Source organism: Schistocerca piceifrons, chromosome X (assembly GCF_021461385.2).
Source record: "Schistocerca piceifrons isolate TAMUIC-IGC-003096 chromosome X, iqSchPice1.1, whole genome shotgun sequence".
Classification (NCBI taxonomy): Eukaryota; Metazoa; Arthropoda; class Insecta; order Orthoptera; family Acrididae; genus Schistocerca; species Schistocerca piceifrons.
The window spans coordinates 337,706,484-337,723,059 of NC_060149.1; the positions used below are offsets into that span (position 1 = coordinate 337,706,484).

Sequence of the window (16,576 nt, forward strand, 5' to 3'; positions counted from 1 at the left end):
AGGAGATGGTCCAGCTGATACATGGCCAACTGTACTTGCTCCAACGGCGGGGTAAAGAGGTATCCTTCTGCTGGGTGCCTGGTCATGTCGGCGTATGAGGCAATGAACAGGCTGATCGGGCTGCCAAGGAGGCCTGCAGAGAGCAGGATGTGGTCCAGTGTCCTATCCCCGTGCAGTCAGTCATCGCTGCACTCCACAGGAAGTGCATTGAGTTGTGAGAGGACGAATGGCTGGCGGTGATGGCCAATAAACTGCAGTTGGTAAAGTCAACCACTCGGCCGTGGCGTGCCTCCTACCGGTTGCTCAGGCGGGAAGAGGTGGCCCTCACACGTCTTCGGATCGGGCGCTGTCCTCTCACACATAGCTATTTATTACGGTGGGAGAATCCTCCGTTTTGTGATGCTTGTGGTGTGCACATCTTTGTCCGGCATATTTTAACAGACTACATTTTATACCGTGATGCAAGGGCAGAAGCACAAGTTGATGGGGATCTGCCTTGTGTTTTAGCTAACGATGAGACGTGTGTGTCTAGGGTTTTTTTAAGTTTTGTGATGTGTCTCGACTCTGGCCTAAACTTTTAGGCTGGATGTTTTAGTGTATTGCAGAGTGGCTGACTCCTCCCTTTTTTCCTTGCGGTCAGCCAGCTACTTCCATCTGCTACATTGTTTTAGCTCCCTCTACCATTTTCTTCCTGTGTTGTCCATGTTTTACTGCTGATGCCCTGCTTCATCCCATGCTTCAGTGTGGGTGAGCACATATTTTTCAATGATTGTTCCCCGTGTTTTATGTTCCGTTTTATATAAATGTTCTGAGTTTTTTTCTTGACACCCGCCTCACTATGTTACTGAACGGGCGCTGAAGACCTTGCTGTCGTGCGCCCAAAAAACCCATCTACTACTACTCATATGGAGGGCATAGTAATAAGTGCCGCTGGTGTAGAGAAACAACTGAAAGATGAAAACAAATAAGTCAACAGGTCTGGATGGAATCTCAGTTCAGTACTCTAGAGCATTGGTCCCTTACTTTGCTTTCATTTATCTTCAGTCTCTCACCCAGTGCAAAGTCCATAGTGATAGGAAAAAAAATGAAGGTGGTTCCTGTGTATATTAGGGGAAAAGAACATAACCAAAGAATTACAGACCAATATCTTTTAATATGGATTTGCTGCAGAATCCTTGTATATATTCTCTGATTGAACATAATAAATTTGCTTGAGAAGGAAAGGCTTCTGTCCACAAATCAGCAGCATTTTAGAAAACATCGCTCATGCAAAACTCAGCTTGCCCTTTTCTCACGTGAGCTCCTGCGAACCATGGATGAAGGAGAACAGGCGAATTCCATATCTGTAGATTTCCATAAAGTATTTAACATGGTGTTACACCACTGACTGTTAATAATGGTAAAAATGTATGGAGTAGTTCCAGGTACGCGAGTGGCTTGAAGACTTCTTAAGTAATAGAACCCAGTATGCTGTACTTGACGGTTAGTGTTCATCACAGACAAAGGCATCATCATGAGTGCCTCAAGGAAGCATGATAAGACCACTGTTATTTTCTATGTACGTAAATTATCTGGCGGACAGGGTAGGCAGTAATCTGTAACTCTTTATGGATGGTGATGTGGTGTATGGAATGTGGCATCGTTGAATGAGTGTAGGATGATAGAGGATGACTTGGAAAAAATTTCTAGTTTGTGTGGTGAATGGCAGCTAACTCTAGATGTAGAAAAACATAAGTTAATACAGATGAATAGGAAAAACAAGCGCCTAATGTTTGAATACAGCATTAGTATTGTGCTGCTTGACACAGTAACATCAATTAAATATCTAGGTATAATGTTGCAAAGCAATATTAAATGGAATGAGCATGTAAGGATTGTGGTAGGGAAGGCAAATGATCGACTTAAGTTTATTGGGGGAATTTTAGGAAAGCGTGGTTCATCTGTAAAGGAGACTGCGTATAGGACACTAGTGTGACTTGTTCTTGAGTACTGTTAAAGTGTTTGGGATTTGCCCAGGTCAAATTAAAGCAATTCAGAGTTGGGCTGCTAGATTTGTTACTAGTAGATTTGAACAACATGCAGCTATTATGGAGATTCTTCAGGAGCCCAAGTGGGAATCAATGGAAGGAAGGTGATGTTCTTTTCCAAGGAGCACTGTTGAGAAAATTTAGAAAACTGACACTGGAGGCTGACTGCAGAACGATGCTATTGCTGCCAATGTACATTTCGCATAAGGACTGTGAAGATCAGATTAGAGAGATTAGAGCTCATATGGAAGCATATAGACAGTCATTTCTTCCTAGCTCTATTTGCAAGTGGAACAGGAAGGGAAATTACTAGTAGTGGTATGGGGTATCCTCTGCCATACATCATACAGTGGCTTGCCGGGACGGCACGTGCCTGTTGGGTTGCAGTCTGGAAGTGCTCACCCCCTGTGAAGACAACGAAGGTGATGTGAACCTGAGCCATGTGGAAAACGTCTGATGAGATTGAGTGTCTGTGCATGTAAGGTGGATGCAGTGCTCTTATGCACTCAGGCTGATACGTAAGAGAATGGTGTCTTATCAGTGAAGTGTGTTAAGTTGAACCTTTTTCAGTAGTCCTTAACATTATTATCTGCTGTTCTCTCTTTTTGTGAACAATTTTAAGAAGAATAAAACAAAAGGCTTCAATTTACTTGTGTGAGGGAGCGTGTGTGTGAAATTCTATCATTTACATCATGTTTTTAATTTACTTGTACTTCAAGTTCCTAAACCTCAACTTCGATTAAAAAGGGGGGGGGGGGGGAGTGGAAGAAGGGGAGGGGAAAACCTTGCCATGCTGCCACACCTGAAGCATCTAAAGACTATGAACAATTTGTTATTATTAACAGAACCTTTCTTCGGCTGTGGCTGGACTAGATTCTGCTCATAGTGGCTATGCATGACCATCCTATATAAAGACCCTGGACTGTTTACCGTAAGGGCATTATATTGGTAATATGTCTTCAGAACAAACCATACACTCAGAATCTGTGCTAAGGCTGGAGAAACAAACCTCTTTAAGCATCCAGCAGAAATTCCTCATTGTGGGACATGCATGTAAAGTCCAGGCAATCGCAATGTCTCCAGCCTCAAATCATCTTGTGCTACTGTCAGGTGTATGTACATAACAGAACAACACTAAGACCATCTAGGATTAAAGTGAAGGAGCAGCTCACAGAGCATGGTGTGCCAGCCGGAATTATTAATGCAAGGTTGTAACAAGTATCTTCCCTTGTTAGTAATGATGTTAACTGTTTAAAGTTGGCAAAGTACAAGAATTCTCGTACAAAAATTTAACCGTTTTACACTTGCTTGGTCTAATAAGGGCTGCTCAGCAGTTTCTGCTGACACTGTCTTTAAGGATTAGAGTTCCTGACAAATTTACAGACTTTATCACAGAGCTCTGTGTAATCCTAAAAGTACTAGAACAGATGTAATGGAATATTCTTGTCTGCTCAGATTTTGTAAGAGCCCTACAGACCCTTCAGCAAATGTACCCAGGTTACAGAATGGCCCAAAACATTAAAGACAAACCTCATATACTGTAACGGCAAGAGGCAGAAGTATCTTTCTGGTGGATACTGGGCAATTTAGGAATCCAGATAAATAAGCAGTGAGACCCCTCACCATGGGACTCTTGCAAGGAAAGTAATGTGCTATCCTGTGCTGTCCCCTGGGTGCCATTACCACATTTTGAGGAAGAATTGTGTGTCAGTGAGAGGCTCTCTATTGAGTCTCTCTCTATGTTTAGTGGTCATTAACGGTCTAGCAGCAGCTGTGGGGCCCCTCTGTCTCACCTTATCTGTATGCAGATGACTTGAGCATTTCGTTCTGCTGCTCCAGTACTGTTCTTGCTGAGCAGTGCCTCCAGGGAGCCATCCACAAGGCGCAGTCATGGGCTTTAGCCCACGGCTTCCAGTTCTCAGCCGCAAAGTCGTGTGTCGTGCACTTCTGTCGGCGTCGTACCGTTCATCCAGAACCCGCACTTTACCTTAATGACAATCCACTCACTGTAGTGGAGACACATCAATTCCTAGGACAAGTTTTCGACGCTCGATTGACTTGGCTCCCTCATCTTCTTCAGCTTAAGCAGAAGTGCTGGTAGCTCCTCGGTGCCCTCCGTTGCCTGAGCAACACCAATTGGGGTGCAGCTCGCTGTACGCTGCTGCAGCTCTACAGAGCCCTTGCCTTCAGCATTGCATTTACTCGACCCTGTGCACCACTGTGGAATTCGATTAGCGACAGGAGCTATTAGGACATGTCTGGTGACCAGCGTACTGGTGGAGGCTAGTGTCCTTTCACTGCAGATCAGACGTGCGCAACTGCTCGCCAGTTACACAGCACACATTTGTAGTTCCCCTTAGCATCCGAATTACCGTCTCCTTTTCCCGCCCACGGGAGTCCATCACCCGCATATGCGGCCCAGATCAGGGCTAAGGATTGCGGTTCGCTTGCGGTCGCTTCTCTCTGAACTGGAGTTCTTCCATTTATCACCTCTACTTGTGGCCCGTTCACGTACCCCTCCATGGTGTACGCCTCGGCCGCAGCTTCGTCTGGACCTTTTGCATGGCCCTAAGGAGTCCGTTAACCCCACCGCTGCACTGTCACTTCCTCTCGATTCTTGACACATATTCCGGGGCTCTGAAGTGGTTTACGCTGATGGCTCAATGGCTGATGGTCACGTAGGCTTTGCATATGTTCATGGAGGACGTATTGAGCAGCACTCCTTGCTAGTTGGCTGCAGTGTTTTCACTGCAAAGCTGGCGGCCATATCTCATGCTCTTGAGCACCGCTCATGCCCTGGCGAGTCATCTCTCCTGTCAACCAGTGCTACCCTCGCCACCCTCTGGTAGCGAACATCCAGAAGTCCATCTGTGCCCCGGAACAGTCCCATCGTTTCGTGGTGTTTGTGTGGACCCCAGGACACTTTGGAATCCCTGGCAATGAACTTGACGACAGGCTGGCCAAACAGGTGACGCGGAAACCGCTTCTGGAGGTGGGCATCTCCGAAGCTGACCTGCGTTCTGTCTTACACCGCAGGTTTTCTGGCTTTGGGAGACGGAATGGCATAACAGCACGCACAACGAATTGCACGTCATTAAGGAGACTAAGAATGTGTGGAAGTCTTCCATGCAGGCATCTTGCAGGAAATGAGTTGTCCTCTGCCGGCTACGCCTTGGCCATACATGGCTAACGCATGGTTACCTGCTGTGTCACGAGGACCCACCTCAGTGTCCCTGTGGCTCCCAAATGACACTCATCCACCTCTTGCTGGACTGCCCACTTTTAGCCGCTCTGCGGCAGACTGTTAACTTCTCAGCACTCTGCCTTCAGTGTTGGACCACAATGCCTCCACAACAGCTTTAGTTTTACATTTTATCCATGAGAGTGGGTTTTTATACTTCTATGTAGGTTTTAGCGCATTTTTTTGTCCCCTGTGTCCTCCACCCTAGTGCTTTTAGGGTGGAGGTTTTAATGTGTTCAAGAGTAGCTGGCTTCCCTTCTTATTCTTGTGGTTGGCCAGCCACTGTAATCTGCTTTCATGTTTTACTCTCTTCTGTTTCTAGTATCTCTTCTGTTTCTAGTATCTCTTCTGTTTCTAGTATCTCTGTTGTTTTCTTGTCCTTTTTTGTTCCTTTAAGTGTTCGTTGCCTTCCGTTCGTTCTTGGGGCTTTTCCTTTCTTTCCATTTCGTGTTATATGTTTTATCTGTTTTATTCTCATGCTCGTGGCATTGTTTTATTAGGAACAAGGGACCGATAACCTCGTAGTTTGGTCCCTTCTCCCGCCTTTAAACTAACCAACGAACAAAATAACAAATTCAGGCTGGTGTCAGCAACAGTGTTTCCATATTAACAGAAACAAAAAAAGTGGCTTTGACATGACTGAAATTAGGACACTATCCACTGACACGTGGGCATCTCCTGTGCTGAGAGGATCCACCAGTGTACATTGTTTGTGGTGTATCAGTGTCTGTGCACCATATTTTACTTCATTGCATTTTATGTTATAAGGAGGACATAAGTGTTTCTAGATAATGATTTCCTTCACATGTCGCCCATGCTGTTCTGACCTGCCATGATTGTCTTGTTGCGTTGTTGAAAGATAAATCCACAAAGACCTTGAAGGAGGCACAGACACTGGCATTAACATGTCAGAAATGTAATGGCTTTTGCCTGAATTACTGCCTATGCAAACCAGCAGTGGGAGGAGGGCAGTATGAACAAAATGAAATTGTGCGATACTGGCATTTGTAATTCATATATAAGTATTAAAAATTGCACTCTGCATAAGAGAAGATTTACATATAGTAAAGCATCAGAATATATGGAAATTGTAAATTAAATTGACAATCACAATAAATTAATTAGAGATGGAGCGTCTGAGAATAACATATGGAGTGTGATACAGAAATAAAGTAAAATATATCTTTGATATTTGTAACATAATTGGGAATATATAAACAGTTGTGTGTGTCAGTGGGTACAAAGAATTAAGGTACAATTTGAATGCATTGGCTGAAATGACTGCAGGTGCACAATAAGTGCTGCACATTCAGAGCAGCCTGTGTGAATTTCATGGCAGTGCACCACATCAGAAGCACCAAAGAGGCAACTAGATATCATACTTTGAAATGTGTGAAAGTTGGGTCAGTTTAAACCGACTGCTGAAATACCAGTGCAGCACAGTGATAGATGCTTCTCATTAGCCCATTTAGAGACTAGTCAACCACAGTCACAGTTACCAGTTTTATAAATGAGGTCAACTATGTTTTTTTTTTTTTTTCCTTTCTTTTTTATTTAAATGGCGTCCAACCACCTTGAGAGACCCAGTTGCCCTGGAGAGGTCACTAAAATTGGCAATTCTTCTTTTTTTTGTGTTTTCCTTCCATATTATTGGTGGACTTGTGGCACCAGCTAAAATGCTTGTAATGCCTTATAATACAAAACTGCGTGGTCGCTAGTGTAGGACGTAGAGCTGTCAAAACAATTGGTCCTGTTACCTGTGCCTAAGTATGCACATAGAAGAAGTTAGTATGTATTATATAGTTGTGAATCTTTAGATAAAAACTTAAAACTAATTATGATCAGTAATCTTCCTTCAGTGGAATTCTTATGGGTCTGTTTATCTGCATTGTCCATATGTGTGAACTTGCACTGATGGATACATAACACTGCCATGTGTTTTGTAGGCCAACTTGATTCTGTGCAATAATTTCCTCCGTGTGATTCTGTTCCCAAAAACGTTGGGTTTCCTATTATTTTTGAAGACAACTTTTGTTTTTTCTCTACATTGCATTCTTACATGATCTTTTGTAAATTTTGTACTTCGTTCCTTTTTTGTGGATGATTTGGTACATGTTATTAATTATTAGTTTGTGCATTGTGATCGACATTTGTAATTGTGTACACACATTTATTTTCAGGACAACTTGGCAAATGCGAAATATGCTATTTCTATGGCGAGGAAGACAGGAGCGAGAGTGTATGCGCTTCCAGAAGACATTACTGAAGTGAAGCCAAAAATGATAATGACTGTTTTTGCTTGCCTTATGGCTATGGATTACATCCCAAACATGGATGTTAAACAAGATTCATAAGTTTACAGCTATCAGTAGGCGCTTGTAAGTGAATTTTGTGATTGTAAAAGTACCTAAAGTTTTATTTTTGAATGGTTGTAAAGTAGTTTATATTTCATTCCATATTGTATACAAACACTTGTAATGTCATCTTTGAAAAAGTATTTGTGTGTATGTGTGTGTCTCAGTAAAAAGATGATACAGTGATAATGTACAATATTCATCAAATTTTTTATAAAAATGTAATTTTGTTCTTACAGGATGAGAGGTGGGGAGGAAATTTAGACATTAAAGTCCTCATAACAGAGAGTAATGGGAGAGTTCTTTACTAGTGGTCTTACTCTTTGTCTTATATGTGAGAACATTTTTGTCAGCATTATTGAGTGGTAATGTGAACATATTCTCACTTTATCCATATTTTGAATGGGCAGAAGACACACTTGTAATATATTTTATACACAGCCATTGTAAAGGGTCACTCCTTCAATGTAATCAGATAGCCCCAGTATATCCAAAAGTGAAACTGAACGTGTGATGCTGGGTTTCTTGTATTGTGAGTTGGGGGATTGTATATTTTTAAGATAGTGTGTGGCACCAGCCCATGACTGAGCCATTGGCCTGACTGTTGGTGTTGTACAGCCTTTCTTCAGCATGGCACTAGGAGGGGGAGGGCAGTGGACTCATCACCCTCTCCATCTTAACCCAGCCCTCCCCTCCCCTCCCCTCCCCTCCCCTCCCCTCCCCTCCCCTCCCCTCCCCTGGAAAGATCCCCAGTACTCGTTCTATAGCAGGCGAATAGATGTGGGGGCATCTTGGAAAGACTGTAACAAAGAAAAATCCCCCACCCTATCGAGGATTGAACCCAGGACACCCAGGGTCGGAGTCTAGTACTGTACCTATTAGACCACCTTGGCCAAGAGGCATTGTATTTACAGGACTGAAATGCTGTGAAATAAAGTATAATGTGGTAATCTATTCCATAAACTTACCACAAAACATTTCAGACATTGTTATATTCTCTTCATAATTTTTGGCGGGATGCTTACCTGAATATAGCTTTCAAAACTATCATTTGTCCACAAAAATGCATTTTTATTCATTTGATGGTAAATCTGTCTTGATATCGTTTCCATACAGTACCATACAATGTATAAAATGATGCCTGCTGTGCCAAGTGAGGGCTAGTAACCATATTAACATCTATATTTTGATGTATATAGAAAGTTGTTCATTGACTAATACATAAATTAGACAATTTTGTCCATGACATTCCATTTATGTAGTTTACCAAGGCACTGTATGTGATTATATGTTTCTATTGTTAAAGGGCACAATTTGTATCTGATGGTTTTAACATCAGTATATACATATATGACTGTCAATAATATTATTTTAAACTAATTATGAAATGTCTGTGTTACCAAAATTTACACTGAGCTTAAGATTATTATGTGAAAGTGTCGCTAATGAAGAAAAATTATTTTATGTACTCACGTGGAAGAGGATGAAAATACAAGACAAAAATCACTTTTACGTTGATTTCGCATATTAATTACAGATTTGTATTGTAGTGTCTCTCTTCTGTTTCTGTCCACTTTGATGATACGTCCACAGTTTTCCTAAAATGTGGTCAGTCAAAATAGTAGTAATGGTACTACCATCGACTTCTCCTCCTCCTCCTCCTCCTCCTCCTGCTGCTGCTGCTGCTGCTGCTGCTCCTTTATTGATTTCCCACTGTTTTGCTTTCAGCTGCAAAGGAATTTGATAGTAATGATTCACCCTTTATCTCAGTGTACTGTGTAAAATGTCAATGATGTATGCAACATATATAGACACTAGATTACTTCGATATTGTAACGTAGTCTTTCGAAAATGTTCGCTGTAGATGATGAGATCCTGTAAGTTTTTCAACTTTAAATACTCCTGGCTCTGACTGTGTTCTCATTTCAATTTACTGTTTTCTTGACTTTTATTGCTATAAAAAATAGTTTTTCATATTTCTCTTTACTGTCATGATACACCTTCTTTGTTGAATTTTACCTGATTGTCATTTCACAATGAGCTTCCTCATAAATTTCTCTTGCATTTTTAATTCTACCGCTCAAATTAATTTTGTTGTAATCATGTCAGAGTTGTGAGCAGTGTGTGTGAGGTGGCACTTTTTTGATTCACGCCACTTCTTTCCTGAAAGTTCCATAGACTTAGACTGTTTTACTTACAGCTATTATTTACACCCTAATTACTTTCAGGAGAAAGTATAATAATCAATGTAACTGTGGTCATCTCATGCTCCATTGGTGACCATAAACATATACCATGTGTTTACTTTTTAGGTTGAATCATTCTTGATTGTTTCTATAATCTGTAATGTCCTGCAAAAGCTTGAAACTATAGAAACACTCTTGAGATTTATTATTGTAAAGCACTGACTGCTAAAAAATTGTTAAATTAATTGTCGAGGTTGAAGAGAATACGAAATGGATGATGAACAGTATTTCTCTGAAAGTTTCTGTAGAGATATAAACTCAAATATTCATAAGTCATTTAACTTCCTTATGATTAAGGGACAGATAACATTAATGAAATTCCACATCATGCATTTGGAATCAGTTTGCAATTGTATGAAGAAAATTTGTTGATATACTCATTTTTTCATGCTGTAATTATTCAGTGAGTAGCATATGAAAGTATTACAGTCTAGTTTCTCAACTTAACAGTTTGTAGTTTTGAAATGTTGACCTCACATCATTTCCCAATAGCGAAATTGTAACAGTATGTCTGAGCTTTGTTTGGAACGTGTTGTCCTCCCCATCCCGGTCTGTTAACACTGTTTCAGTATTTTTGGCAGGAAACTGGAATCCTGCAGTAACCAGTGGTCCCACATTAAAAGCCCGTTCCACTTTTTCCATCATCTTTCCCAAAGTGTAGATGAAATTTTCAGTCATTTTATCTTCAGGGATTCAAAATATCTATTACGCTGTTTAATAACTTGTATCTATCTTGGAGTGCCACAATGATGATTTAACAGAATATCCTGAGCTTAAGACAATAAACTCTCATGGTCAGGAAAAAACAAGATTTTCAAGTTTACTTGTTGTCTGTTGTTATTATTATTATTATTATTATTATTATTATTATTACTGCAACTACTACTACTACTACTACTACTACTACACTAAAGTGGGTGAGTGATTCACCAACTAGACAAGTCGTGAAACGGTGATAATTACTACTGTCAATTACTATATCCTAAATGTAGATAGTGTGACACTGTCCACATTTAACAACATAAGTTAGTAACAGAAAACTTTGTCAGCATTATTACTTTCTAAAGTTCTCTCTGTCTTATGTTACAAAGTTGACAGTTATGATTATAATCAATCCTGGCCATAATTTCCATAATGGGATGACTAACTGAATCAAGTCCATGGATACACAGTCAGGATGTTGGAAGAAAACTGCCATTACTTGAACTTAAATAATTGTTTTGCATTTTCTGCATAGTTTCAGTTAACTATGAAAGAGGTTGTAACACACTGAAGTTACAGTAGCATACCTTTTTCCCCATAAAGCAGTTTGAATGAGAAAGTGCCTTAGTGTATATTAGTTGTGAGAGATCCTGTTCGAATGATGATAGAAAATCTGTGCAATAGTGAAGAAAGAAATTGGTTACCCAACAAGACATGTTGGGCTGTGAATATGTGGGGGAGAGAAATTTGGCTTGTAAAACAGTCACCCTTGTTAAACTCATTGTGACATGGAAATGCTTTCCATAAGTGTGTCACAATTATTGACTGTAGCAAGTCCTTTTCAGGTTCCTACTGGCTCTGTTGAAATTAAACATCAAGGTTTTGGGAGCCTTGCTTTATTCTGTGTATGGTCTTCACAAATATTTGTGTAGTATTCAGCAGTGGAAAAAATTCTTTGGTATTCACAAAATATTAGTTAACTAAAGCAAAATTATGTCGTAAGATTGAATTTGAGAAAGGACCAAAAACTTGATTATCTTACAAGCTAGCAGTTGTGCTGGTGGCTAGTTGCCTCGGTGTTTGATACTTGGGAAATTACTTATAGTTTTACAGGTTTTATAGAGGTGACAAACCCACTTAACATATTTTTGTAACCTATGTCAAACCATAAAATGAAAGACTGAGATAAATGTCAGTGCTGCATTTAAAATTGTGTTCTGTATTAATCATAAATAATGAAATGCTTTAGGTCATTTTAAACAGTGTGCTGAACTGATATCAAGGACTACTAATTTTTGTATAGCATTATTAGTAGTAGCTTGAAACATTTGGTAAACAGTTCCATTTTGATAAAGTTCTTTTCTATAAGACTGCATTTGTGGCATTTGATAGATAAATAAATGTAGAATTTTTCCCACATACACACATTTCCATGTTCTTCAGAAGTTCTATGTTCGGCCTTTACCAGAGATTTCAATTGAATTGTCACTAAGTTGCAAGAGACCTGGATATTGAACTTCATCTAATCTTAAGCTATCTGTTGTATGTTTGTAACTCATACATTAAGTTTGTACAATATACAAATATTTGTATTTAAGGAAATAATTATCCTGAAACGTAAATCATTCACAAATTATTAAATCTATGAGAACGCTGTTAAAAGTGTATGTTTTTACAATTGATGTTTCATTTTAGTAAAAAATTTATTAATAAAAAATTGTATTTATTTCAGTTTTAAAATTTTTATTGTATGTTAATTTTTCTTATTTTATAAAAGACTTGCAGTACTTATGGAATGCCTTATATATGAGACTTAAACAGTTACATTAAAGTTAAGCAGCTAGAGATGTAGCTAGTTCTTTTTTATAGTTAATATTAATAAAGTAACTTTTTTTACTCAGAAATTTTGACCTTTTATATACTCTTCCTCCCCCCCTACTCTCTCTCTCTCTCTCTCTCTCTCTCTCTCTCTCTCTCTCTCTCTCTCTCTCTCTCGTTCAGTTGACATTCCTGTCGGTGTAACACGTCATCCCCCTTACCAACTATGGTCTGCACTTACTGAAGCCAAGTGTAAGATAAAAATCCAACAGTGAACAAGTCATAAAGATTAAATAATTTAGAGATGTACCACAAGTTGTATGAGGGAGCAGTTACACTGAACTTGCATGTACACTGGACTACAGATCAACAGGGACGTACTATCTTGGTAGAAGTTCCAGTTTTGCTAGCAAAGTAACGATTGTCATCCATTAAATAACCTGCAAATAAATGCTTCTGGATGAGGTAGCGTCTGTGAGGTTACATATATTTAATTGGATGTGCTGCTTGCCATGTGTTTGCATATGTCAGTATCAGTGAAGTGACCCATAGATATGACATAATTGTTTATGCCTTATATTTTAGTAGGTATTGTTTTCATCTCACACGATACATTTGTGTGCATAGAACTAGTCTTGTAGTTGAATATTTTGAACAGCAAAAAATCCGCACCCTCATTGATGAACTGGATATCCAAATGAAATTCTGTTAAGGTATGTTCAGGGTATTATAATGATTTTTTTTTTTTTTTATTATACTGAGAGCAGCTTTGCAAGAGAAATGGCATTCACTTCCTGTGCAGCTGATGGGCACATTCAAAAACAGCATAACGAGTCAGTGTATTGATGCTTTGAGTAAGTGGATACACGTGCTATGCAAAACTTTCATTGTATACATCTAAAATAAAATATTAGTTAAAGTGCATTTAATTCAAAGTGTGACATGCTCTACATTTAGCAGCAGTGTCATGAAATTCAATATTTATTTTGCATGATACTAGATCACCATTCTTCTAGATTAAGTCAATTACACTGACAGTACTGTTTAACAATTACACTTGAATTTTCACAAGTATGGCAAATTATAAATATCGCATGGCTCAGCAGTTATTACTATCTGCACGTTGCATTTTGCTAACTTTTATCTTGCAGAAAAATCAGTTCAAGTAATTGTTCTTTTATTTTATAAATTTGTAGGATTAGGATGTTTGGAGGCTTAGCAAATGAGGTACAGTCTACTGTTTTGGCAAGTAGTGTTGACAGATGAGCATTCTTCAGTCAAACATAATGTACTGGAGATATTTAAAATCTGTAAAGTGACAACTATCCATAGTGCAGTATGAAACACTTCAAAATAAATTACAGTTAATACTAATATGAAGAGGCCAGCACAGTACTAATACTGCTCAGCCATTATTCTTACTTTGTAACTGACTGACCAGTGCATGAGGGTATGACAAAGCTGCTCTGAAAGCAAATTATGCTGTGGCATCTGACAGAGACAACATTCTAAGGCTGGTGCCCATATGGATCATGGAGTATATTTAGTTGAATCCACTGCCAAGCAGCAAACCTGACAAGAATATAGTGCATACTGTGGCAGGAAAAGCTATACAGGGTGGTCAGGAACAGTCTGAAAAGCTTCTAAGGGTGTTGCAGGATTGGTTGTGCTGAGAAAGAATTGTTAAGAACAAACTTCGGTAAGTTCCCGTTTCTGAGTAAATTAGCTTTGAAGTTAGCCAATCAGGCCATTGTACACACAGATTTGAGGTGGCCTGCCAGGTAAATTAGTGTTAGTTGTTCTCGTAGTGTAGATAATAGCACACAAGACTGTTCAGCCTTTGGCTCAGGTTTGACCCTCACTACTGTCTCATGTCCAATTTTTGCATCAATCTCTGATTCAGTTTTAGGAAATGAAATGGACATATTCAGTGTAACAGTCTGGTGGGCCACTTGAATTTACTCACATGTGAATCACTGTGGTTATGCTGTAGTCTTCGTAGACTCTGGAAGGGATTACATATGATCAACTGTTACAGCAGCTGACTAGAAGGTACCCATTTCCTGATAAGATTTCACTGAGTGATGATGGATTAATTCAGAGAGGCTTTCGAGATTAAGTCCATGGTTCTACTTATAGGTGAGGTTAATGAGTGGTAGAATTTCAAAAGGAAGATATGGTTTAGCTAAAGTGAATGGTTCATAAACATCTAACCCAGTTGCTTTGTAATTAGTAAGTTCTGCTCACTGGGTGCAAGGTATTAAAGTACTATTCCCTGTAGGATCAGGAGTCTCCCACCTGTTTCTCTGATCAGTAGTTCACTGCTCCCCCTCCCCCCCTCCCCCCCTCCCCCCCCCCCCCCCCCCCCCCCTCCCCCCAACTGACCATTATTAAGGTGTATACCTGTCCAGAAACTTGCTTGTGCAAGCTTGCCAGTATACAGCTGTACACCTGCCACGGTGTGCATAGTATCATCAGTTCTAGGTTGTGCAATTTTTCTCCACATTATTTAGCCTTATGGAGACATAAGTTACTGGGTGTTCCTGGCCATTTGCTTCTTTGTGTGGAACACACCCTATAAAACTGCTAGCATTGCGTGAAGGATTTTTGATAATCCAGATACATAAGGACCAGACATTAACAGATAATAATTAACCATGCACAGGAAGGATTGCAGCTCCTTGACTGTTTTAGGTGTAGGGAACTCCTGCACAGCTAGCATGAGCCAGGGGTCTAATTGGAGCTCGTTATGGGTAATAATGTTGCAAAGTCAGTCAATCAGAAATCTAAATGACACTTTTCTGGACTCTTGAGTAAGAGACTACACAAAATTGCTCCAGTACATTCTAAATTGGTTCCATGCACTCCTTAAACTCTTGGAAGAAAATAAGTTGATATATAAATAACCCTTGCACTAACCTGTTTATTTGTTCCCTTTGTGCCTCGTCCAATAGGTCCTGAAATGTCACCTGTGCAGACCTTAGCAAACTTAGTTCAGACCCGTAGTTATAAAATAATGACTTTGTGTCAGATTTTCCAGTCACCATGATACTTGGGAGAAGGTAAAAATCCATGTGCTGATTCAGCTGCTTGTAATGGTAACAGAACCATGAAGCTTTGCTTCCATCTGTGCCTTTTTGAGGACAATCACAATGGGACTGGCCCAATCTCTGCCACTTTCTTCTATGAAGCCACCATAGAGCTCCTAACAGATACAATTCTGCACTACTCTCTGGAGGTGGTGTGGAATGGTTTCTAATAAACTAGTGCAGAATACCTAGTAGGAATCTGGTCCTGTGTAAGTGGGAAAGAAAGTAACATACTCTGCACCAAATAGCTCTGTATCCTTTTCTAGCAACTTTGCCATTTCCTCTTCATACTCAGTTCACAAATGTAGCTCTTTTTTTTTTTTTTTTTTTTTTTTTTTTTGTGCAGTAGTTGGTGATTTTCTGTGGCTGAGGGCCTCATGAAGTTATTTCACATTCCAATTTTTTCTCTTTGAGCACATCTGACTCACTACCAGGGTACCTTATGAAAGTGACACATGTATTTCGTCAAAATTGTCAACACTGATGTGTAACATCTGTTCCCCCATCTACTTCGTGTACATAAGAAATGCTCTTCATTACAAAGGAATCTAACCCGTGTGATCTTTTTGGTGTGTATACATGAATGCCCTCACGACAGAATTCTTCTTGACACACTAACAAGGGACATTACCAAGTGTAAATAAATGATCTTGATGAAACTTGGCAGGTATGTAGAGGGGCAAAATAAAGCAGTATGTATTTTTTGTTTGTGTCCAATTTCACTTTTAAAGCATAAAACACAACCTGAAAGTTAATTTGGCATCGTAGGTTTAGAGGGAATATCTTCAAAAACAGTGATATATAAAAAAAATGTTTTCCATATAAAAGTTTACATTTAATTAATGTTCTTGAAAACTGTATAATCAACATAATAATTGAAATTTTGCAAAGCACCCCTCTACAATTAATTAAAATTGAAAACTTTTGTTACAGTGTAAATTAAAGAAACTGTAAAGCTACTTACATTCATGTATAATATAGCTGGTTTCTAATATACCAGTTTTGGAAAATAAACTATATATTGTGCTACCGCAGTATTTTCAACCTACCTCATTAAAATATTTAAATGTTCATTATTATTCTGTTTATTTTATTTATT

At 39.3% G+C, this 16,576-nt stretch overlaps 1 protein-coding gene across 2 annotated transcripts in view; it reads left to right on the forward strand.

Annotated features, from left to right (window-relative positions):
• LOC124721183 (plastin-2) overlaps nt 1-12,399 on the forward strand; it is a 233,724-nt gene extending 221,325 nt beyond the window's left edge. Inside the window, exon 12 of one of the 2 annotated variants that reach the window (XM_047246023.1) lies at nt 7,449-12,398. In XM_047246023.1, the coding sequence (XP_047101979.1) occupies nt 7,449-7,622 (174 nt within the window). In that variant the 3' untranslated portion in view covers nt 7,623-12,398. Of the gene's footprint in view, nt 1-7,448 lie in introns of both variants that reach the window. The other variant, XM_047246022.1, reaches the window with a different exon arrangement.
• The last annotated feature ends 4,177 nt before the right edge of the window (nt 12,400-16,576 follow it).